The sequence below is a fragment of the Megalops cyprinoides genome, chromosome 23 (assembly GCF_013368585.1).
Source record: "Megalops cyprinoides isolate fMegCyp1 chromosome 23, fMegCyp1.pri, whole genome shotgun sequence".
NCBI lineage: Eukaryota > Metazoa > Chordata > Actinopteri > Elopiformes > Megalopidae > Megalops > Megalops cyprinoides.
In genome coordinates, this window is record NC_050605.1 from 195,080 (window position 1) to 218,334 (window position 23,255).

General features: G+C 42.3%; 1 protein-coding gene across 2 annotated transcripts in view; it reads left to right on the top strand.

Annotated features, from left to right (window-relative positions):
- The window catches only part of LOC118770099 (epidermal growth factor receptor kinase substrate 8-like), a 71,036-nt gene that overhangs the window by 7,203 nt on the left and 40,578 nt on the right, over positions 1–23,255 (top strand). For both annotated transcript variants that reach the window (XM_036517522.1, XM_036517523.1), the window contains exons 2-8: positions 13,624–13,646; positions 14,085–14,152; positions 17,726–17,887; positions 18,187–18,336; positions 18,821–18,903; positions 19,826–19,950; positions 21,791–21,858. In XM_036517522.1, the coding sequence (XP_036373415.1) occupies positions 14,123–14,152; positions 17,726–17,887; positions 18,187–18,336; positions 18,821–18,903; positions 19,826–19,950; positions 21,791–21,858 (618 nt within the window). In that variant the 5' untranslated portion in view covers positions 13,624–13,646; positions 14,085–14,122. The remainder of the gene's footprint in view (positions 1–13,623; positions 13,647–14,084; positions 14,153–17,725; positions 17,888–18,186; positions 18,337–18,820; positions 18,904–19,825; positions 19,951–21,790; positions 21,859–23,255) is intronic.

A 23,255-nucleotide genomic window follows, 5' to 3' on the forward strand; every position in this document is an offset into this window, starting at 1 on the left:
TGCATAGCCCCTAATATCCATCACTGCACGTACCAGATTACATTCATACAGGCATTCAGGTTAAGAACCTTTATCAACCTTACCGTACTCAACCACACTGAACAGGTTAGTCTCCTCTCAAAATACTTAACCCCCAAGTAACACTGAATTGTGTATGAATGCATTAAAATAACTCATACCATGATATCAAGATTGGTAATGATGTGGTCTTTTGTTCTCGAATTCATGGCATTTATGAGGGTGGGAATTTAATAAAGAAAAATGGTTGTGTGTGTGTATGTGTTTGAGGGAGAGCTAACGTCTGACAGGACTGAGCAGTGTGTTTGTGTGAGAGAGAGAGAAATCTAACAGGACTGTGCAGGGCATGTGTGAGTTAACCACAGGATTGAACAATCAATCTATACCATAACCTTTAACTTTTGGTGCTCAACCAGCCCCGACATCATGAGTGCCATGTCTCAATAAAGATTTCTGCCTATGTGACGGGCAGCTATTTTGCACATTCATTCAGCAGAAAACTTCTTGTCCTCAGGGGATTGAGAGGGGGATTGTCATAGCTACATCATAATCCCCCCTTTAATCTGGGCATGCGGCTTTGCTGTTAGACTGCTGCTTTAGACGAAGTAAAGGTGAATTGCAGACAGAATATTTTCATAGGCAAAACAGCAAAAAATGTTTTTTTTTTTCCCCCAGAATCGTGTTATATAAATAAGTAAGTGGTTGGGGCCCCAGAAATCCTACAAAGGTTTTTACCAACCTACCTGTCCAGTCAAAGTCTGGCAGCTTGTTATACAGTATCTCTGTTTGCTCTTTAAGTGAGGGTCTCTCCATGGAAAACACACATTTGAGAGAAGCAGCAGACCTCTCCCCAAAGACATAATGAGCTGAGGATTTGTGTTAGGCATCAGCACAACACTGAAGGAAGCGGCCGTGTCTTCTGACAGCACTCTGTATGTGACCTTGTCCATTTCATGGGGATCAAATCACCCTTTTAATGAGCAGGCTAGATGGAGAAGGACAGGATGTGTTTCCCTGTGACTGACACTGATCCAATGAGCTGCTCATCAATCATTTACGCCTGTCGCTGCCTGTGCAGGCCCTTTGCCATCCCCTGAGCCAGCTGAGCAAGACTCTGTAGAGAGCAGTGCACAAGGATTCTTTTTATTGGAATGACTTTGTGCAGTTGTTAGTTGGTATTTTGAGTTTTAGGATTACTGGCTGACTGTTAGGGAACATAAAGTCAACAGGCACTGACTGCAAACACTGCAAACAAGGACAGCCAAAGAACAGCCTCCCACAGGCTATGCCATTCAGTATCTCCATGTGTGTTACTGTTGTTGCTAAAAATATTGTGTGTTGTGTATGAGTGTATGTTGTGGAATTTGTTTATCAAGATAATTAAAAAAAAGAAACATTTTTGGTAAATCATGTCATGTTGGTGGGATCCCATGGGATGGGAGTTGGTTAAGGCACTCATTCTGCACACCAGCTGTGTCCTTCTGGCCAAATCGACCCTGGGCTATGTCATTAACTGCCTGCCTAGTGTGGTAGAGAAAGAGTCAGAGGCAGGCTTGGCACCAGGAGAAAATACAGAGGGGTGCAACTGAGAGAGAGAGAAAATGCGCTTATCTGTCCTGCCAATAAAGCAACTTTGAATTTGAATTTGACTTTTTTGTGTGTTAAACACAGACTGCATGGTGTATTAGACAGGGAGTCTAATTCTATCACTAGCCTTGCCCTGACACCATGACTGAAATCAATTCTTTCCATGATGTCAAAGCCCTCTGGGGCAGAGTGCCGAGTGTGCAACTGTCCTGGGTTTCCTAGAACTCTCTCTCACCCACACACACATACACACTTACTCCAAGTGCGCGATTTGTCTAGGTTTCCTAGACCCTGCACACATACTCTCTCTTACGCTGAGTGTGGTATTATCCTTGGTTTCCTAGGTCCCACAGACATACTCCCTTATGCCTCTCCATGTTTGCTGCATTACCCGTTCAGTCATGGTCTGTCCTGATCTTCACTCAGAATCAGAATCAGAATCAGAATAGACTTTATTGTCATTGCACGGTGGGGGTACAACGAAATTGTGGGTGGTCTGCAACAACAGCGCACCGTGGAACATTTATATAAACACAATACAAATAAGGCACATGACATTGGGTATAGAAAAATAATATACAATAAAATACAATAAATACAATAAAATACAAATTTAAAAACGAGACATTGTAAATATAAAAAAATACAAAGAAAAACTTGTGCAATAATATGGGCTTTTAAAAAATACTTAAAGTGCACAGTGGAATTGCACAGTTGTATTGAGGTAGAGGGTTGGGGGGGGGGGGGGGTGTCAGTGTTTGTTAGCAGTCCGTATGGCCCAGGGGAAGAAGCTATTGGTTAGTCTGGTGGTGTTGGATTTGATTGACCTGAAGCGCTGGTCGGAGGGCAACAGGTCAGACAGGTGATATGCGGGACCTGCCAGACCTGCTCTGTCTGCAGTCAATTTGGCTATAAACTGCTGCTGGTTGTACCAGTCCCAACTCAGTGGGATATACACAGCCCATATTAGGTCTGCCACTATAATTATTGCTATCCAAATGAAACCTAGTTACACACAAACATTTGGGCCACCATACTTGCTGAACACTTTTCCAAATTTTTTGAAATTACTTTTTTGCAAGTGTTTCTGTAGACTTCATGGAGGATAAGTACAAACTGATCATAAGCAAAGCATGGCAGTATTATCTGTCAGTGTTTAATCGTGGTGCCTTCCTAGTATGTAAATGTTGCTTCCGCATATGTAGTGAGGGAACAGTACATTTTTACATGTTTTTACAAGTTAGCAATTTCTCCTGCCGGCTGAAGATTAAATAAGGTAGGCAGGAAGCAAGCACTGCCAGCTAGCACACATTATTTTAGAGAGATGGATGTATAGATGGATAGCGGGATATTGTGTATCTTATGTAAATTAAAAATATGCAAACAGGTTTCTGGAAAACATCCATAAAGAAGTTCAGCTTTTTCTGAAGTACAGATGTGTGGCTTGTGAATGTGATATGCATGCATGATGGTTTCACAACATTACATTTACTTCCAATATGGTGCTGGTATATCTATTTCTTTATGTGTCCGAGACACATCACGGTGAGTCTTTCATTAGAATATCTGATATTTCTGGATCTTACAGATTTAAATAAATTAAATTAAACTGCACCAGTTTAATTTGTCGTGTTTCTCACCACGGCGGCATTCAAATTTGGCTCAAGGGTCAGAATATGATAATGAATTTTCTTTGTGAACTGCTGTCATACAAATCGACCACACGGTGGCATCTATTAACGCATAGGCTCCTGTAACATTGCACTGGAAATTTAGATGACGGGACAAACATATCTAAATGAAATAAACAGGCTACTCATTTGCTGCATTCTCAAACTAGTGGATACATTTGCAGGGGTATCTTATGACTGTGTAGTTGTTCAGTTCAGTACAGTTATACAGTTGCTACTGTCAATTTGTTATTAGGGTTATGCTAGGTATCATGCATTAGTTTTATAGGCAGCAAATCATTGTAGCCTACTACTGACATGATGTGCAGTAAAATAATAGGAATGGTAACAGTGATGTTCACACTGCCAATTTCTAGTTGGGCTCATAACGTAACCATGTAAAGATCCACGCTGTTATTCTGTAAGACACAAAATTGCAGGACATAAATTAACATAACGGTCAGTTATGGATTTTCTCTGGTATGTTGTTTTATCCACATTTTGAGGGCTCCTTCCAAAGAAATTCTAAGAAGTAGCAATGAGAGGTATGCTTCAGCGATTTCAAGTTTATGCGCTGCACGGCTTTGCATTGTATTCTGCTACAGGTGGATTGAGTCAGCAGTCAAAGCTTCATCAGTTGACCATTTTAATGGTCACTATTAGGCATGCGCACAAAAATGTCAGGCCACAAAGTAAGCTGACAGTCTGAGAATTATTAGGAAAAAAAAACATAGTACGATTGAAATGCCACAGCTAGGGAGGTGCATAAGACGCACCGTGGTTTTATATAGGCCTATGGGTTACCTCAACATTCCAAGTAGGCTGTGGCTTCAAATCCTACATAAACTTTTTATAATTATTGCCTGGAACCAGCAGCAGTTGTCAGTGTTATTTTAAACGCTTCCCTCATCAACGCAAAAATGCAAGCAATTAAAATCATATTGGTCGATTAATTGTTTTCATAGTAGATGAAGATACATTGGCAACATTTGGATGGTGGTGGAAAGAAAGCAAGCTTTCTTATTGACATTTTCATTTTTGAACTAGGCAACGTGTTGCAGGGACTTGGGTGATTAGCTCCTAAAACGACTGGATTCAGTGGGCTGAGTCTGACTTGCAGCACATTTATCTCCGTAACGTTAACTGTATGTGAATGGACATCTACAAATTAATGGTTACAAGGAGTACGTAAAGATCCACATTTCAATAATAGGCTAATCTGTGACCTTAACGTAAAAAAAGGATATCTGAAAAGCCTGCTTGTTACATTAGCTAGCTTGTTCACTTTCTAGCTAGGTCGTCAGTCCAGCAGCTAATGTTAATTCCTTAACGTGGCGTGTACCCATACTCAGTTCTTTTAAGAAAATGAAAACCATTTCTTCACTGGCCTTACAGCCAAATGTACCAAACAACTTTTACTGAAATAGCCTAGCTATGAAGTAGCTGCCCCCAGTTTGTCAATGTCTCAATGGTTATTTAAATTGCAATTCAAATGCCGACAGGCAGGTTTTTGGCTCAACAGAATTTGTGGCGTTCAACTTTATTTGCAATATTCAATTGCAACGTTCAATATTCTTTGCAGTATCTTGCCTGCAGTGGATAGCCTAAATAGATAAGATGGGCTTGGTATTGTTGTCCACTACGGCCTAAAACTGTGCACATATACCATATGTTTCTTGTCACTCCATTTCTGTGCCTGCCATTTCTAGATTATATTTTTTTAATCTAATGCACATCTTATTTTCTTTTAGGCTGATTTGTTCACAAACAATACAGTGCAAAATGTATGATGCACACTACACAAATAAAAGTTGTGATTAGTATTATTAAAGTATTATTATTATTATTTACCCTCAAACTATGATGTGTAGGCCAAGTCAGATTATACCTTTTATATCAAAAGTGAATGGATGATTATGTTATTTCCTGCAGATTGATAGAAGTTATCTCTTTGCTGTCCCAATTTCAAACAGTGCTTTATACTAATGGGAAAGATCATGGCATGAAAGGGTGTGATTTAAAAATCGTGTTAAAAACCCACTCAACTTAAATTTTTTTTAACTGTATCAACCTACAATTAGCAGTATGATTTCAACATTATTTCCAGAGGCTACCTCTTCTAACTAAAATCACTAAAATCTAATCACTAAAATAATGACAGCAGAGTTTGTCCAAAATGTGCTGGAAAAAATCCCTGCTTCTCAGTCTTCAAGTGTACATGGTACTGTATTGGTGTCATATCAAGTGGACTCCTTCACTTGTTCACTTGGATTGGTAGGCTGCCTCATTCTCAATACACAAGGTACTCATCTGCTTTGTGGAAATGAGTATTTTATGGAAGAACAGAGAACTGCAACATTAATGAATATTTATTAGCTCATCTGCATTGTGAGGTGGCAGAAGACTCAACCAATTAAACTGGTGCATCTGTACGTGGGCTGAGAAAAATAGTGCCATTATTGTTGTGCTGATTTACTACAGTTCTACTGCTGCCAGAGATGCATTCTAGATAAATGTTTCCCCCTAATTAAGACACCAGCATGAGATAAATGTTTCCCCCTAATTAAGACACCAGCATGAAAGGCTCAAATAATAAAGCCCACTCTTTTCTCAGAATGCTGTTTGAAACTTGACTCCACCAAGAGTTTGGCCTCATCCCTGAAAGGTATTGTGGGTAAATAACTTAGAGAGGTGGAGTGTAGGTAGAGCTGAACCACACTGATCACTCTGTGCATTCCAGGGTAATGCCAGTATTGCTTTATTTCATTTTGTCTCTAAATGCTGCCAGTGCTTCATAGATTACCTCGAGAACTTTCCCCAAGGTTGACCCTGATGTCTTGCTTTGATGTCTAGCAGAACATAAGGAAAAACAATTCTCTTTTAAATTTCTCCTTTTGAGATTCTGTCCTGTGTGAGTCAAGACATCGATTTAGACAGCTCATCGAGCCCTTATTGTGGGTAAGTAGGTGCCTACCTTGTGATAGTGCAAGTCAGCCAATGCAAATGCACTAGGACATGCTTCTTTGCCATACTTCAGGGCTGGAGGTCACAGTATCCTTTACTTTTTCAAAGGTTGTCTTGAGCTCTGAAGTTACAATGCAGTGTTTTCAAGTTAATAAAAACTGATCTCACAAGCGCTCCTGGTAAGGCACAGTGCTTGAGCAATACCATTTTTTTTTTACATAAGCATAGGTTTCTTTTTTAACATTTCAAAATTTTCAACCTCAGCAGCCCCCATTAAAAATGATACTGTAATAAGAAGCTAACCATCTAACTATCTTCTAAATCAGAATTATGAGTACAAAATAGCAGTAAGCTTAGCAGATAAGTACAACAGACACAGACTGGTAAAACAACTGTTTTGGTATGTTTTCTTTTATCATTATGTTCAAATTGTATTACAGGATACAATAATATGGGGAGGTTATGTAGCAGTATTAAGTATTCAATTATAGAAATAGTACTAAACACCTAACAGTAGTAAAAGTTGTTTCAGCTAATACTTGTGATTTTATGTTAACTGTAGTCAGTTGCGCAGAATAATAATTCATTTTTACTCAACAATATTCTTGGCCCCAGACTTCCTCAACTGCCCAACATTGCATGCATTTATTTAGAGGATAAAACACTACTACAGTATACCTTGAAGAAGTAAACATTTCAAATTAAGGGTTGAATTAAATTAAGCAATTTCATGGCTACATGATGTTCATTTTCATTTGGATCTGACTGGGAAATAACTTGACATTTTTCACATTTTGGAATATAACTCTTCCAATATTCAAATGACAATTGCTAATTTATCTAGAGCTACAGGCTTAGAAAGTTAAGGTTCTGCAACCTTAACAAAGCAGTAGCTAATTGTCTAGCTAGCTAACAAACCTTTTTGACCCAGCTAGTTATCTATCTAAGCTGGAGTGACTGATCTTACAAGATATTCATGTCATGTTCTTATCCAACATGTTTGGAAAACTGAATAAGTGAAGGTAGATCAGTCAAGAGTTAGCTACATGTTTCACAGTAGCCATTGAGCTACTGGACCACTGAACATTAGCTATCTACCAATTTGTTAAGAAGCTAATTAGTGATGGTCGTTGGGAAAGATAACCAACTCTCCAACTAAAGCTAGACTTCTCTTCACATTAAGTTATATGACTGAAACAGTCTTATTTGTCTTGTAAGCTTGCCCACAATGTCCATGTGTCCTAGAAAAACAATTTAGGTATTGACACAAGAAGCACAAGCAGCACAATCCCATACTAGCAGAAGGTATTAAACAGGTTTTGTAATTGTAGCTCAAACGCTGTAGGAGTAGTTATGTACATATAATAGGAGGGAAGAAGAATAGTAATAAGAAAATACAGCTGCAAGCAGCAATGAAGGGGCCAACCACCACAGGGCCACCAGGTAGACAACTAATCAGAACAACCCCTGAACAAGACATCAGTCGATCACAGGCTGAACAGACACATTGACACCCACTCCTACACTCACACCTATGGGCAATATAATATGTCCAATTGACATTAACTGTGTTTGGAATGTGGTACAAAACCAGAATACCCAGAAGAAAACCACATGAACACAGGGACAAGGTACAAACTGAATGCAGACGCACCCCGAGCTTAAAACCTCCATATTGTTAGGCATTAGTGCCACCCATTTGCACCACCGTACTGCCCCCCACTACATATATGTCCAGCTTAAATAAAAATAAAATGGTCTACTGGGATTTCTAATACCGCTGAACAATCTCAGATAAATGGTGCCATCTGCTGTTGTCAGTGAATAATGACATTTAAAAGTCAAGTCCTCCCATGTAAGACGACCCTACTTTTCAGATGTAATTTCTGAAGTAGAAAAAAACCCTGTCTTACATTCAGGCCAATATGGAAAGTCCAAGTGTTTCTGCAACACTATTTAGTGTATTAGCTGTGGCAGTAGGTCAAAAGGTGCAGAAGATGTGCCTGTTTTAAGTGCTACAAATTGATTGTATCTTAGCAGCCTTATCTTAGCATTTGGACATTGAACTATGTGTTCATTTCCCAGTTAGGACCTCATATGTAATGATGTAATGATCTACAAAAATTGGTGGCAATATCTGCTTTTCTTTGTGTGGTCTGTGTCTTGTGATGTCCATTGTAACAAAATGTCATTAAAATCTAAGTACATGGATACATATGTGTTTAAACCTGTTTTTCAGTATAGCACCCCAAGGTGCTAAAATTTCACTAAACTTGATGTGTGTCACTTAGGTCTCATGGTAAGCATGTGTACCGAGTTTTATGCCAATGAACAAAAGCATTGCAGAGATATGGCCACTCTTCCTTTATGGCACCTTCAAGGGCAAATTTGTGGGTGCACTGCGGCCATATTGCTCAACCTGGCAACTATCCTTTAACAACTCTTAAAGACAATGGTCCAAAGAGGTAATACACAAAACATCATTGTGCCATAACTCTGGGAGGAGATGGTTAAATTTGATTTTGACAAAATCAAAGATGGATGAAACACAAAATGGTTGACGTGGAGGTTTCATAAGATACCAGTTAGGATCCTTAACTTTGATGAAGCACAAGAAATTTAGTTGAAATATCTGCTTTCATGCCAGAGTATTGGGTATTTAAATGTATTTAAATACCTGCTGCACAGAGCCTACTCGCACCTGGAGAGGCCGGGAAGCACAGTGAGAGTCATGTTCTTTCACTTCTCCAGTGCGTTCAACACCATCCGGCCCCTCCTACTTGCGGAGAAGCTCTCAGCCATGCAGGTAGACCATGACATGGTGGCCTGAATTACAGACTACCTCACCAACAGGCCACAGTTCGTCCAGCTGCAGGGCAGCCTGTCAGACGTGGTGATGAGCAACACCGGCACACCCCAAGGAACTGTACTTTTACCATTTCTTTTCACCATCTACTCCTCCAACTTCAGCTTCAACTCTGGAACATGCTACCTCCAGAAGTTCTCCGATGATTCCACCATTGTGGGCTGCATCAGTGAGGATGAGGAGGAGGAGTACAAAGGGGTGGTAGAGAGCTTCACCAGATGGTGTGGGGAGAACCACCTCCAGCTCAACATCGGCAAGTCCAAGGAGCTGGTGGTGGACTTCCGACGGATCGGGAAGCCCCCAACCCCTATTACCATCCAAGGGGAGGAAATTGAGATGGTGGACTCGTACAGGTTCCTTGAAGTGCACATAAACAATAAACTGGACTGGACAGACAACACTGAGGCCCTCTATAGGAAAGGACAGAGCAGACTGTTCTTTCTTAGGAGGCTCAGGTCCTTCAACATGTGCAGCAGACTACTGCAGATGTTGGACCAGTCTGTGGTAGCCAGCACACTATTCTTTGCTTTGATGTGCTGGGGAGGCGGCATCAGAACTAGGGAGACCTACACACTCAACAAGCTGGTGAGGAAGGCCAGCTCTGTTGTTGGACAAAAACTGGACAGTCTGGAGGCAGTGGTGGAGAGGAGGATGAGGGACAAAATCAGGACCATCCTTGGCAACCCCTCCCATCCCCTCTATGATGAGCTGTGGCAGATGGGGAGCACCTTCAGCTACAGGCTCACCTTCCCCAAGTGCAAGACGGAGCGATTTAGACACTCCTTTGTGCCAACAGCCATCAGGCTGTACAACAATGGCTAAGATCCCCAACCAAAGACTTTTTCCCTAGTCCCCCCCCCCCACCAACCTATCATGCCATTTTGCACTACATGTAAATACCCGAACCTGTTTTTTCTGCTCATTGTTTACTGCTCACTTTTTTGCACTACATGTACTGTTATTTGCTTATTGGTTGTTTTTTATTGTTTATTACCACACTACACACTATAGCATAGTATATTTATTGTACTGTATTTTTATTGTATTTATTATTGTATAGTTTTTCTATTGTATTTTTTATTTTTTATCTGTACTTCATCACCTGTCTTTCTGCTGCTGTCAACACCCAAATTTCCCCGCCTGGGGATCAATAAAGTCTTATCAGAATCAGAATCAGAATCAGAATCAGAATCGTTATCTTATCTTATCTTAATGGTATAGCGCCACCGAGTGGCCAAATTTCATGAAACTTGGTGCATATCCACTATTCCTAGTACCAACAAAATGTACCAAGTTTGGCATCACTCCAACAAAGCACTGCTGAGATATGACTCATTTCCTGTTTTGGTGTCTTCACCATGGAATTTCATTGGACAACAGCGGCCATATCATTTGCCCTAGCAAAATTCTTTGAATAACTTTTGGACAGAACACTCCGTAGATGATACATAATAAATTTGGTGGTGATAGGCTCAACGGTCTAGGACTAATTTGCAAAAGTAGGTTTTTCAAAAAATTCAAAATGGTGGAAAATCCAATATGGTGGACTTTAACGGCAATGGGTGCATTTGAATTGCCATGACCCAAGGGTTCAGGGGAAAAAAGATTGCAACCCTAGGACAAACAGTTCAAAAGATATAAGCAAAAATGTACCTTGAAATTTGGCCTGTTGGTGGCGCTACAGAGATTGATGGATTGACCCCAAATTTGAGGCCTGGATAGTTTGGACTGTCCTCTATCAATGTGCCAAATTTCATAAAAAATACCAAGGGGTTCTATGGGCTGCCATAGACTCCCAGAGGAGAAAGTATAATAATAATAGTGAAAAATTGTAACAATTACAATAAGTGCCTAGAACCTTTAGTGCTTGGCCCCTAATAATATAAGAAGAAAAGTAAGTTGGCTTTTTCAATCCATCTTAATAGTATTTTTGTTACAGTGTCTCTTGCTCATTCCAGTAAAACTAAATTGTTGGTTGGTATGGTTGGTAATGTGTTTGTAATGGAGATGAGTGACATTTGGTGAAAGCTGTTACACAAGCTGAAGGGCAAAGTTGTTTGTGGCCAGTTGGAATATGGGCATTAATCAGTGTGGATGTTCTCCTAAGTTTTTCGCTCCAGGGCCTTACAGCTGTTTGTCTGTCTGCAAGGCGAACCACGTGTTGACAGTCTCCGTCAAGGCAAGCTATTTTTACCCGTCGGTCACTGTATTAAGTGTGACCTAAATATCTACAATTCAGTGAAGCGGTCACCGGGTGTTAGAAGGAGGAGGTATGCCAAAGAGGATCACAGGATGGACTGGGGGCTTAGTGTTAGAAGAATCTGCTGAGGTTTGGAGTGCTGGGGAGGCCTACTGCATGTGAGGCTTGTAGAGTTACAGGGACAGTCTCCTGGATCTGAGGCTGGGAGAGTTACAGGGACGGCCTCCTGGATCTGAGGCTGGATGAGTTACAGGGGCGGCCTCCTGGATCTGAGGCTGGGAGAGTTACAGGGACAGTCTCCTGGATCGGAGGCTGGGAGAGTTGCAGGAACAGCCTCCTGCATGTGAAGCTGGGAGAGTTACAGGAACAGCCTCTTGCATCTGTAAATTGTCAGGGATTCCATTTATCTCCTTTTATCTGAACCTAGGAGAGCTACAGGAGGTGTTTTATGGGTTCTACAGAGAAAAGGGCTTAAAGGAGCCATCTTTATGGTTTATGGGTTTACATTGCTACAATGTAAAAGTAGATTATTACAGTATACTATGATTTAAGCTGGGGCTTTCAAAGTTGGAAATGTAAAGGTACAATCAACTTAATCAGACAGAGACTTATCACATCTGGAGTGTACTTTTTAAACACTAGTATAATAAATTCATGGAGATTATGCCTTTTAGCCTGATACTTTTTAGCAGTTGAGACTTATGACACACATGGACTGTATTCTCCTGAGCCCATGAATATTTATTCCCACGGCAGGGGGACTGGGTGTCCTTGCTGAGAGGATGACTTAATAGAATATTCTTCCTGGATCTAATGGAATCTGGTTGACATTACTCACATTATTTGAGCTTAGCTAGCAGACAAACCAGGAGTGGAGTGACAAACCTGCACATAGTATTCATGTGACATACACTGCACTGTGGGAGACAGGGTTTCGTCACACGTACCTTCATTTTCTATCCTCTAGGTGATGCTCTTCTGTGAGGCTTAATGAATGGATTTGGTCCTCCCTCTTACCTCTGTGGAAGGTCTGGGACCCACTCCCCACAGCATAAGTGAAGCCCTTTTCAGACATGCACTGAAAGCTGGAGCGTATCCGGCCCTTACCTGGAGGAGCTGTATGTGAGAATGCAAATGTCTGAATCAGTTGGACTGGACATGTGACGGACTTCGTTCTGCCAGCTCCCTAGTACAAAGTCCATCTCATGTCGGAGTGAGCCCATGTGTGAATACAGCAGGTCACGTTCCGGAGAATTCACTGCAAACAAGTGGGCGTGTTGATGACGTTTCTATCTTTCTATCATGCAACTGGCGCGAAACCAGAAGAATACAAATCTGCCAATGTAACATACTACAAATGTAATTATTAATGGTTGCATACTGGATACTACACTGAAAAATAGCATGCAGTATATACTTGTGTAGTACGCAGTACACAGTATACAGTAGGTGGTTTCAAATACAGCCGCTGCGATTTCTGCAGTGTACTTTTTGTGTCATGTTCTGCCTCCTGCACGCTCTATCCAGGCGCCGCCCCTCACCTAAGCCAAACCAGAGTATTTCCTGTAGGTGAGAACGTGTCTGTCTCCTGTTGTGTGCTACATATGTGAAAGGGCAATTCCGGCCAAGTTCCGGACCTGATTCTCTGGACCTTGTCCGGTGTTCATATGTGAAAACGGCTTGAGTGTTTTACAGTCGACCTTGCTTGTTTTCAGATCACTGTGAGACGCTATGAGTACTGTAGTATGATGCAGGTTGACTTTGCTTTCATGAATCATTGTTTGGTACCTTGTTAATACCATAATCTAAGGTAATGTTGCTTTTATATGTCTCTCTTAGGCTTTGCACTCACTGCAGTATGTAGCTCTTTATAGTTTAGATGTTAAACACTTGGATTTTCCTGTTGCATATTGCACTGTTTTTGCATATTGTGTATTTATCATAATTCTGGCCGCTGTGCACCTGTGCACTTATATTGTTGTTCTTCTAGTTGTGTAGTACTTCTTCAGTGTGTCATACCGTGTTAACCTTGATTACTACTACTTCTGCTAATACAGCTAGACCTGCTACTACTACTAATACTACTACTGTTATTTCTGTTGCTACTGCTATTAACAATATTGACAAGAAGAAGAATATAATGTTGTTGAACGCTTGGTTTTTGCCTAGCCAACATGGTACTCTGTTCTCGCAGCTTCTAGACCTATAATCTCTGTCCACGTCTAATGCCACATTTTGGCACAGCATGTGGCCTAATCTACTGTCAGACATGAGTCTGTTACAGGATTGTCACACCCTGTTGTTATTCCTCCCCTCAGGTCTGATGCCACAGCTTGGAGTGGTAGGTCCTCTGATTTACTCTCAGATAGGAGTCTGTTATGGGGTAGTCACACACTGCTGTTTTTTTCTAATTTAAAAGCTCAGGTGGATCAAGTTTATTTTGTGAAACTCAGTGTGGAGCCCGGCTGCCAGGCTTTCGAAGGCCGATGTTTATGTTTAATGTATATTATAATTGCCATGTAAATTAAAATCAATTGAATGAACCCACAGTCACATGCTCATTACAGCAACTGGTTTGCCTTGCTACTGTGTATTTTCTAGCCCTGGAAATGGAACACTGATAAGCTTCAACTGAAGAATGGCTCCACTTACTCTATATTATCAATAATATCTCCAACCATAGAAATTGTTTTATCAAGAATGTTTTCAGCCTTTCGAATGGCATTACAAAAGCTTAGGCATTGTGTTATTCAGATAGCTGTGTGTCTGCTCCCCTCAGAACAAAGGAGGAAATAGCTGAAAAGCAGGACTGACGGCATGACTGACACTTCGCGGTACCATGTAGAGGTAAGACAGAGTGTGGTGCCCTGTAGTGATTAGGCAGAATGTGTTATTAAAGCGTTGTTCTCAGCCTTGGTACTGGGGATACACCATGTACACTAGTTTCCCTTCTAGCCCAGCTCACTATTCATCCATTTTCATTGCACTTCATTGAATGCTTACCTGAATGTAAAATCTGTATATTTCATCTGGTATTAATACTTTGTGGAAGAAATATGATTCATAAAACATATTTGTGCTGAAGCTGAAAGAAGGGTTTATTCAACATATTTTTCAGTATATGCCCACGTTTGAGATAGCATTCTCAGTTAAGCTCAATTAGTTGTTCTTGGCCCCATGGAACAAATGCTGACTGACAGGAACACATTTTCTAGTGTTCCTCTGTTCCAAAGACACTTCCAACAAGCTGACTGCATGAAAGAACTATCAACCAGTATGTGCACATGTATTTCACAGATGCTCTTATCCAGAGTGATTTCCAGCACAACTGAACATAAGTGTGTCCATTCAATTTAAAGGAGCAACAGTGTCAGACCAGGCTAACAACACTCCCAGATCAATGAGTGTGAGCATAACACTATTTGAGCCCCTCCACAAGTTGACTTCAATCTGATGGAAGCCAAGGATACTACGATACAACAGTCCCTAGGACACAGAATCCAAAATACATCACATTTCTACAAATAAAATAAATATCAAATACTAGAGGTATCAGGTGTTAGGGGCAGGGATTGAGGTGGAACTGAGATGCAGCCTGAAGAGGTGGGTCTTCAGTCTGCGTTGGAAGATGGACAGTGATTCTGCTGTCCTAACCTCTGCTGGGAGTTCATTCCACCACTGAGGGACCAGTACAGACAGGGATTGCGTCTGTGAGGAGCGACCCCATCGGGACGGGACAGTCAGTTGCACCATAGATGCAGAGCGCAGTGATCTTGATGGAACATAGGGTTTGAAGACTGATCATAGGTATGAGGGTGCTGTCCCATTCACTGTCCTGTATGCCAGCACCAAGGTTTTGAACTTGACGCAAGTGATAACAGGAAGCCAATGAAGTGAGGTGAGGAAGGGAGTAACTTCGTTAGGTATTTTGCTGTCCTCCTTCACTAGGACAGCTGAATCACTGGCCATCTCAGTTCCGCCTCAATCCCTGCCCCCACCTGATACCTCTAGTATTTCATATTTAATTACATTTAGGGAGATTGTAGACAAGTCGTGCAAATGCATTCTGGAGTAGTTGTAGAGGTTTGATTGCACAGGCAGGAAGGCAAGCAAAGAGGGAGTTACAGTTGTCCAGGCATGACAGGACCAGGGCCTGAACTAGGAGCTGTGTAGAATACGTAGTGAGGTAGGGGCGGATCCCTCAGATGTGCAAAAAGAATCTGCACGCCCGACCCACTGTTGCAACCTGCGTATCAGACATGATGTCACATTCTGATCAGTGTTCAGTTGCGAGCGCTGTCAATCTGAAAACAGGGAGAGCTCAGCTGAAGGAACACCACCTCACATGGTTTGTTCATCTTAGTAAAGCAGGATTCAATCACAAAATATATAAGGTGTTACTTTCATACAGTGCTGGCCAAAAGTATTGGCACCCCTGCAATTCTGTCAGATAATGCTCAATTTCTCCCAGAAAATGATTGCAATTAGATTTGGTAGTAATATCTTCATTTATTTTGCTTGCAATAAAAAAACACAAAAGAGAAAGAAAAAAAAGTCAAATCAAGTATCAATTTACACAAAACTCCAAAAATGGGCCGGACAAAAGTATTGGCACCCTTTGAAAAATCATGTGATGCTTCTCTAATTTGTGTAATTAACAGCACCTGTTACTTACCTGTGACACATAACAGGTGGTGGCAATCACTAAATCACACTTGCAGCCAGTTAAAATGGATTAAAGTTGACTCAACCTCTGTCCTGTGTCCTTGTGTGTACCACATTGAGTATGGAGAAAAGAAAGAAGACCAAAGAACTGTCTGAGGACTTGAGAAGCAAAATTGTGAGGAAGCATGGGCAATCTCAAGGCTACAAGTCCATCTCCAAAGACCTGAATGTTCCTGTGTCTACCGTGCGCAGTGTCATCAATAGGTTTAAAGCCCATGGCACTGTGGCTAACCTCCCTAGATGTGGACGGAAAAGAAAAATTGACGAGAGATTTCAACGAAAGATTGTGCGGATGGTGGATAAAGAACCTCGACTAACATCCAGACAAGTTCAAGCTGTCCTGCAGTCCGAGGGTACAACAGTGTCAATCCGTACTATCCGTCGGTGTCTGAATGAAAAGGGACTCTATGGTAGGATACCCAGGAAGACTCCACTTCTGACCCAGAGACATAAAAAAGCCAGGCTGGAGTTTGCTAAAACTTACCTGAGAAAGCCAAAAACATTTTGGAAGAATGTTCTCTGGTCAGATGAGACAAAAGTAGAGCTTTTTGGGAAAAGGCATCAACATAGAGTTTACAGGAAAAAAAACGAGGCCTTCAAAGAAAAGAACACGGTCCCCACGGTCAAACATGGCGGAGGTTCCCTGATGTTTTGGGGTTGCTTTGCTGCCTCTGGCACTGGACTGCTTGACCGTGTGCATGGCATTATGAAGTCTGAAGACTACCAACAAATTTTGCAGCGTAATGTAGGGCCCAGTGTGAGAAAGCTGGGTCTCCCTCAGAGGTCATGGGTCTTCCAGCAGGACAATGACCCAAAGCACACTTCAAAAAGCACTAGAAAATGGTTTGAGGGAAAGCACTGGAGACTTCTAAAGTGGCCAGCAATGAGTCCAGACCTGAATCCCATAGAACACTTGTGGAGAGATCTGAAAATGGCAGTTTGGAGAAGGCACCCTTCAAATCTCAGGGAGCTGGAGCAGTTTGCCAAAGAAGAATGGTCTAAAATTCCAGCAGAGCATTGTAAGAAACTCATTGATGGATACCGGAAGCGGTTGTTCGCAGTTATTTTGTCCAAAGGTTGTGCTACCAAGTATTAGGCTGAGGGTGCCAATACTTTTGTCCGGTCCATTTTTGGAGTTTTGTGTAAAATGATAATTGATTTAATTTTTTTTTCATTGTCTTTTGTGTTTTTTCATTGCAAGCAAAATAAATGAAGATATTACTACCAAAACATTTGTAATTGCAATCATTTTCTGGGAGAAATTGAGCATTATCTGACAGAATTGCAGGGGTGCCAATACTTTTGGCCAGCACTGTATATGCACTGTAAACCTGCATCAAGAATGCATTGTCAAATGAGATGGTAATATATTAGATATTGTAATGTATGTTGTATAATATATGCATATGATCATTTTTGAGAAAATTACTTTTATTTGGATTTATACGTTTTCCATATGTTGGCATGTGGTTGTAACCTTGTAAAGAGACTATGAAAAGGTCACATAAGAAATTAAATGCAGCTCATTAACTGCCACACCACTGACAGGATGAGCACTGACACACGAGGACCTGGCCCTCCTCTAAGCCCTGCCCTCCCCTAAGCCCCACCCATCCAACAAGCCCCACATATCTACTAAGCCCCACCCATCCACTAAAACCTGTCCATTCACTAAACCTCGCCCCCTGCCCGCAGCACCTGACCTCCTTCGTGATGAGCCGGAAGGAGGGTGTGATCTCAGTGGCGGATGGCATTCGGAAGCTACGCCTTCATGATGCCAAGGGCAAGGTGTGGACACAGGACATACTCCTGCAAGTCGACACCCGTGCGGTCAGCCTCTATGACCCTGAGACCAAGGTGAAGACCACAACATGGCCCACTCATTTGCACAAGGGGGCGCTCTGGGGATTTGGGTCTTTCTTGTGTCCTCTATATTGCAAAAGAAATCACTTTAGCGGGTATTTTTTACTTTACACCTACAATCTTTACCTCCACCCTGATCGTCTGATCATCCTTGTGACATTGCTGTAGGACATTGATGTAGCAACTAATTGCTGTGAAAATGAAGTTTTTATTGTCAGTTAATATTGTGCAATGAGTCATGAGTCTGGGGGTTGTTTCTGGTTTGGAACGGTGCTTTGATGACGTGGCTTTAGGGCCGGCTGGAGGATTTCCCTGTGAGCACCATCCTACAGAGCCAAGCGATCTTGAGGGCCTGCAGCTATGACTCCATCCTGGCACTGGTGTGCAAGGAGCCCGGCCAAGCCAAGCCACACCTACACCTGTTCCAGTGCGATGAAGTCAAGGTGATCCCCGTCCACAGCAGGCTCCACTCACCCCAGGACACTGCATATAGCCATAAATCCAAAACAAAGCCTTCCAATGCTGAATACATGTGGGTAGCACATATTGTGAGCTGTAAAACTCAAATCTCATCTTGAATACAATGATTCTTTTTGGGAGGGGTTAAAACTATACCATCTAGTCACCCCACAAAAGAGCATGAATAACACTTTGTACCCGTGTATTGATTACATTTTTTTGGTGTCAGAATTGTTTTATGACAGTGCAATTGATAATCAATCACTGTAAAATAACAGCAACCTATAAACCAGGTACAATCAACTTCTTTTTTTCCCCGTATATGTTTAATTTTCTGATTGCTTTATGATGTAAGGGGGAGTGAATCATTCTCATGCATGCATTGGCTGATGTAAGGGGTGTTTGGACATGTAGGGGACCAGACAACCGTGGGTGTGTTTTAATGAGGTAGACCATGTCTCCATCCAGGCAAACCTGATCCAGGCTGATATTGAAAGCACCATTAGTGACCGTAAGAGCGGGAGGACAAAGAAACGGCCAGATGTACTAAGGTAAGCACCTGATTTATTTACTATACAGTATTTCCTGAACTGAACTGCTCAGGGATGTGTGCATGCTGAGAGATATATAAAAATACCAGGACTACACAGAAGACTAATGTGAGGGATCCAGCACCGATGTCAGTCAGTGACCAGCCCAGTCCAGCTGAATATGGAATGACAAGGTGGACAATTGAAGCAATGTACTGTATTCAGTAAGGAGGCAATGATACACACTTTGTGTGCTGTTGAAGCAGAAATACTATCTCGCTGTTATTATGAGAGTGTATATGTTGTGCTCATATGTTACTTACTGAAGCTCCTTTGCACTAGCTATCTCAGCAGTGTGGGGCTGACTCATGCTCAGATCTGGTCTGTGGCGTCTTATATGCACCATCTCTCTGACAGCTTTATGAGATGCTCTTTGTACTCACTCTTTGTTAGGCACTCTGGAAAAGAGCATCATCAATGTTAAATGTTAATGGAAATTATTTTAAATCTTCCTGTCTAACTGTGGTATTTATATATACAAAGTTTGTTTCAGCACTGGTACAGAAACAAACACCTGATACCTCTAGTATTTCATATTTAATTACATTTAGGGAGATTGCAGTTGCACGACTTGTGTACATTCTGGAGTAGTTGTAGAGGTTTGATTGCACAGGCAGGAAGGCAAGCAAAGAGGGAGTTACAGTTGTCCAGGCATGACAGGACCAGGGCCTGAACTAGGAGCTGTGTAGAATACGTAGTGAGGTAGGGGTGGATCCTTCAGATGTGCAAAAAGAATCTGCACGCCCGACCCACTGTTGCAACCTTCGTATCAGACATGATGTCACATTCTGTGTTCAGTGTTCAGTTGCGAGCGCTGTCAATCTGAAAACAATGTACCACGACCTTATGAATGTGATCGCTCCTCTCTCCTAAACCCACCCAGGATGATCTCAAAGAGTGACAGAGTCTCACCCTCTCCTCCCCCTGAGGGTCCACCCCCTGACCTGCCCACACAGCCAGAAGCCAGCAGAGGATTGGCTGCTTGGGCAGTGAATGAGCAACAGACCAGTGAGTAGAGCAGTGCAAGCTGGGAAGGAAGCTTAGGTTCAGCTGGAGTTAGTCGAGTGATTACTTCAGTCAGGTGGTTTAGGTGCTAGCAGACATTGCACCCCTGCAGGCCAAGGGTAGAGTAGCCCTACAGACACTGAGGGCATCCAGGGTAGAGTAAACATGTTACAGGTGAGAGTGTTTCCCACAGGTCTGAAATATACTTGTGGTGGTAGCGAGCAGAAAAGGCCGGCATTTCCTGCTGCCACAAAAATGGTCTGCTACATGTGACAAACAACAAATATGTGTGACCTTTAACACAATATTTTGATTTATATAATATTTTTTAATTTCACATAATATATTTCACAGATCCATCCCCCCCCCCAACCCTCCCCTCTACCTACCCACATAGGAAGAGTAAGACAAAGTAAAAAAAAAAATTAAGAATAACACACTCTTTAGTGTGTACAAAGATGACTGTTTGTCAGAGCACTTAATCTTTCTTATATTTAGCCAGGACAACTTTGCTGCATGTTGCGCAATGGTCAAATTACGTGTGCTGAATCTTGGGTCTTGTAGCTACCAACGCAGCATTGTTGCTGCTTTTTTTCATAGAATTCGAAGCTACTGCCTAAGTCAGAGTACAATTAAACTGCTTATACATGACTAGCATTGGGGCATCAACGCAACGCTCAGCATAGGCTTGACATGCCTCCCAGTCCTCCACATGACAAGCGTCCTAGATATGCCAGTCAGAGTCAGAGAGATTTTATTGTCAGCCCATCCATATTCAGCATACAGTAGGGTTTAAATAACGTTTCCCTGGGACCCATGGTGCTACATTCAATACAACTGAATAAATACACAGGACAATAAATAAATAGACAAAGTAACGACATCAGATTGTAAAGTGGCAGACAGAGGAGTGTAAATAAATGTGTAAACAGATTACACTTTTTTAAAGTGTATGTAATATGTAATTATTTTAAAATTTAAAAAAATTTAAAAGTATTATTTTAAAAAGTAGAGAGCAGGAGAAATAAGGCAAAGACAGAAGCTCAAGTACTTACTATCTCAACAACTTTGCTGAATAAACAACAGAAAAAAGCCCTGGCAATTGCTCCGATAGTTCACCAAAGGAAAAGAGCCCGTAGAAGGTGGGTTCACAAAAGGTTGCCGTCTCGGGATCTTTAATGTTTAAAATGTTTGGGATGTTTTACTTTTACCCGTAATTTGTTGTTAAACCGTAGACATTCACATTTGATGACTCAGAGACACCTTCCAGATGAGCAAACGCCCTTTTAAATACCTCTTCCAGATCTATCGGCATACATCGCATAGACATCTCGGAGATGTATGTGTGCTTACAGGGATACTAATACACTAGCTAGTTGTCGAGTTTTTTGTAGCTCTGTAACGTTAATACTATAAACTCATGTTTGGATTTGGCACCTTGACAGAACAACAGTAATAATTATTGGTTACACTCGGAAAAGTCAGCGCAGAGTGGTAAAAAAATAATCGATTGCAGATGGCGTCGTTCTATCGGACAGATAAAAAAAATAAAAAAATATTAAAATGCGTTGCCAGATATACTTTGGGCCATTAATATACTTGGGCAGGCCGCCCAGGTAAAGTCTATGTGTGGGAAACACTAGAGTTACAAAGCATTTTTAGGATCAGAATTAGGCACAAAAATAACAGAACTGAGAAACTGGATAAATGATGAGATCTGGTGAATTCAAAGAATAGGGTGCTGTTCTGGGGGTGCTGGGAGGGTGATCAAGGCTTGAGATTGATTGTTACGTATGCATCTGGTCTGATCAGAGCATCCTTGATCCCCTGTGCCCCCTGCCAGATGGTATGCAGTGTTCACTGTGGGATGAGACACCTGAGAGGACAGCCGCTAGAGTGGATCGTGATGTAGTGAGTATCTCACCTTGGTCTTCCTGGATTGGCTGTGTACTACATTCTGTGTAGTGTGATGTTGGTCTGACACATCATGTTAGTCACTAAATGGCATGACTGTACATTAAATAAATAAAATTCAATATCTCAGCTTTTTTCATCCTGTGTCTTAATCACAGATGTGTGGCTTCCTATTCTGAGCCCATAAAAGGGGGAAAATGCAAAAACAAATATGAGAAAAAAATGATAAATTAGAAATTGAGAAAAATGAAAACAATGAACAGTAAATAATTAAGCAGATGGGATTCCCTTCCCAGAGGTTTGTGTGTTAAACCAGACAAGAGCCTTTAGTAGCTGTACAGAACATCACCTGTGGCGTCTTCTGCGCCTTGCTGGTGGACATGGTGCATGCTGCTGGTGGATGAATGCTAAAGTTTGGCCACTGCTGGGGTTTGGGATATGGGTGGGATTCCTGAACCCCGCCACACCAGGCTGTGGTGTTGATCTTGGTCTTCACAGTTTTGCTCATAATGCTGGTCTCCAGGGCCAGCCCAAGTGTTAGCGCCGGTGGTCGGGACACAAACGCGGACCGCAGGATGTTCCGGTTGCAGGCGAGAATAGAAAGGGACAGGCAGTTCGTAAATCCAGGGACAGGCAGGGTTCGAAGCACAGAGAAGCAATCCGGGGGCAAATCCAAAATCGGGAGTCAGGGAGAACAGGGTCAGGAATCAGGCAGGTGAGAGGCAGCAATCAGATCCAAAACGGCAGGCAGGAATCGTGGTCAGGAAACAAGCAGGATCGGCAATGTAACAAACAACTCTCGAGTAAATGAAGCGCGGGGACGAGACAGGTGAAACACACTGAAACGAACTAGCAACAAGACAGAGACACGCAGGGAAGATATAGGGCTGGGGTAACGAGGAGATGGGAAGCAGGTGAGCAGGCAGGCAGGTGCAGGCAATGAGGGAATCAGGTGGGCGGGGACCCGGCGGGGAGCAGGGCGGGGCAGGAACACAAGGAAAACAAAAGCACAAGGACAGGGAAAACAAAAACACTGCGGCTTAAGGGGGCGGAGCCCTGACACCAAGCCTTTACGGGGCGTGCAGGTACTGCAGTGTAGCGAAGGGCGAGAGCGGTCGTAGACCCGGGTTCGAGGCCGGGTGGGGTGACTGCTCTCGCCCTTCGCTACAAATGGTGTCAGAGTGGGATGGCTTGCCGCGAGGCCATCGGAGGCGTGCCCGGTGTGTGAGCTGTACGAGGGACCCCCAGTTTTGCTTGACCCCGGTGTGTGAGGGACTCCAGCGATGAGTAAAGTACTGGTGAGTGGGGCACCCTGGGATGGGAGAAGTATGGCAAGGGAATGCGTGAGGGATGCCTTGGTGTGTGAAGCGCATGGGCGCGCTTCCCGAAGGGGA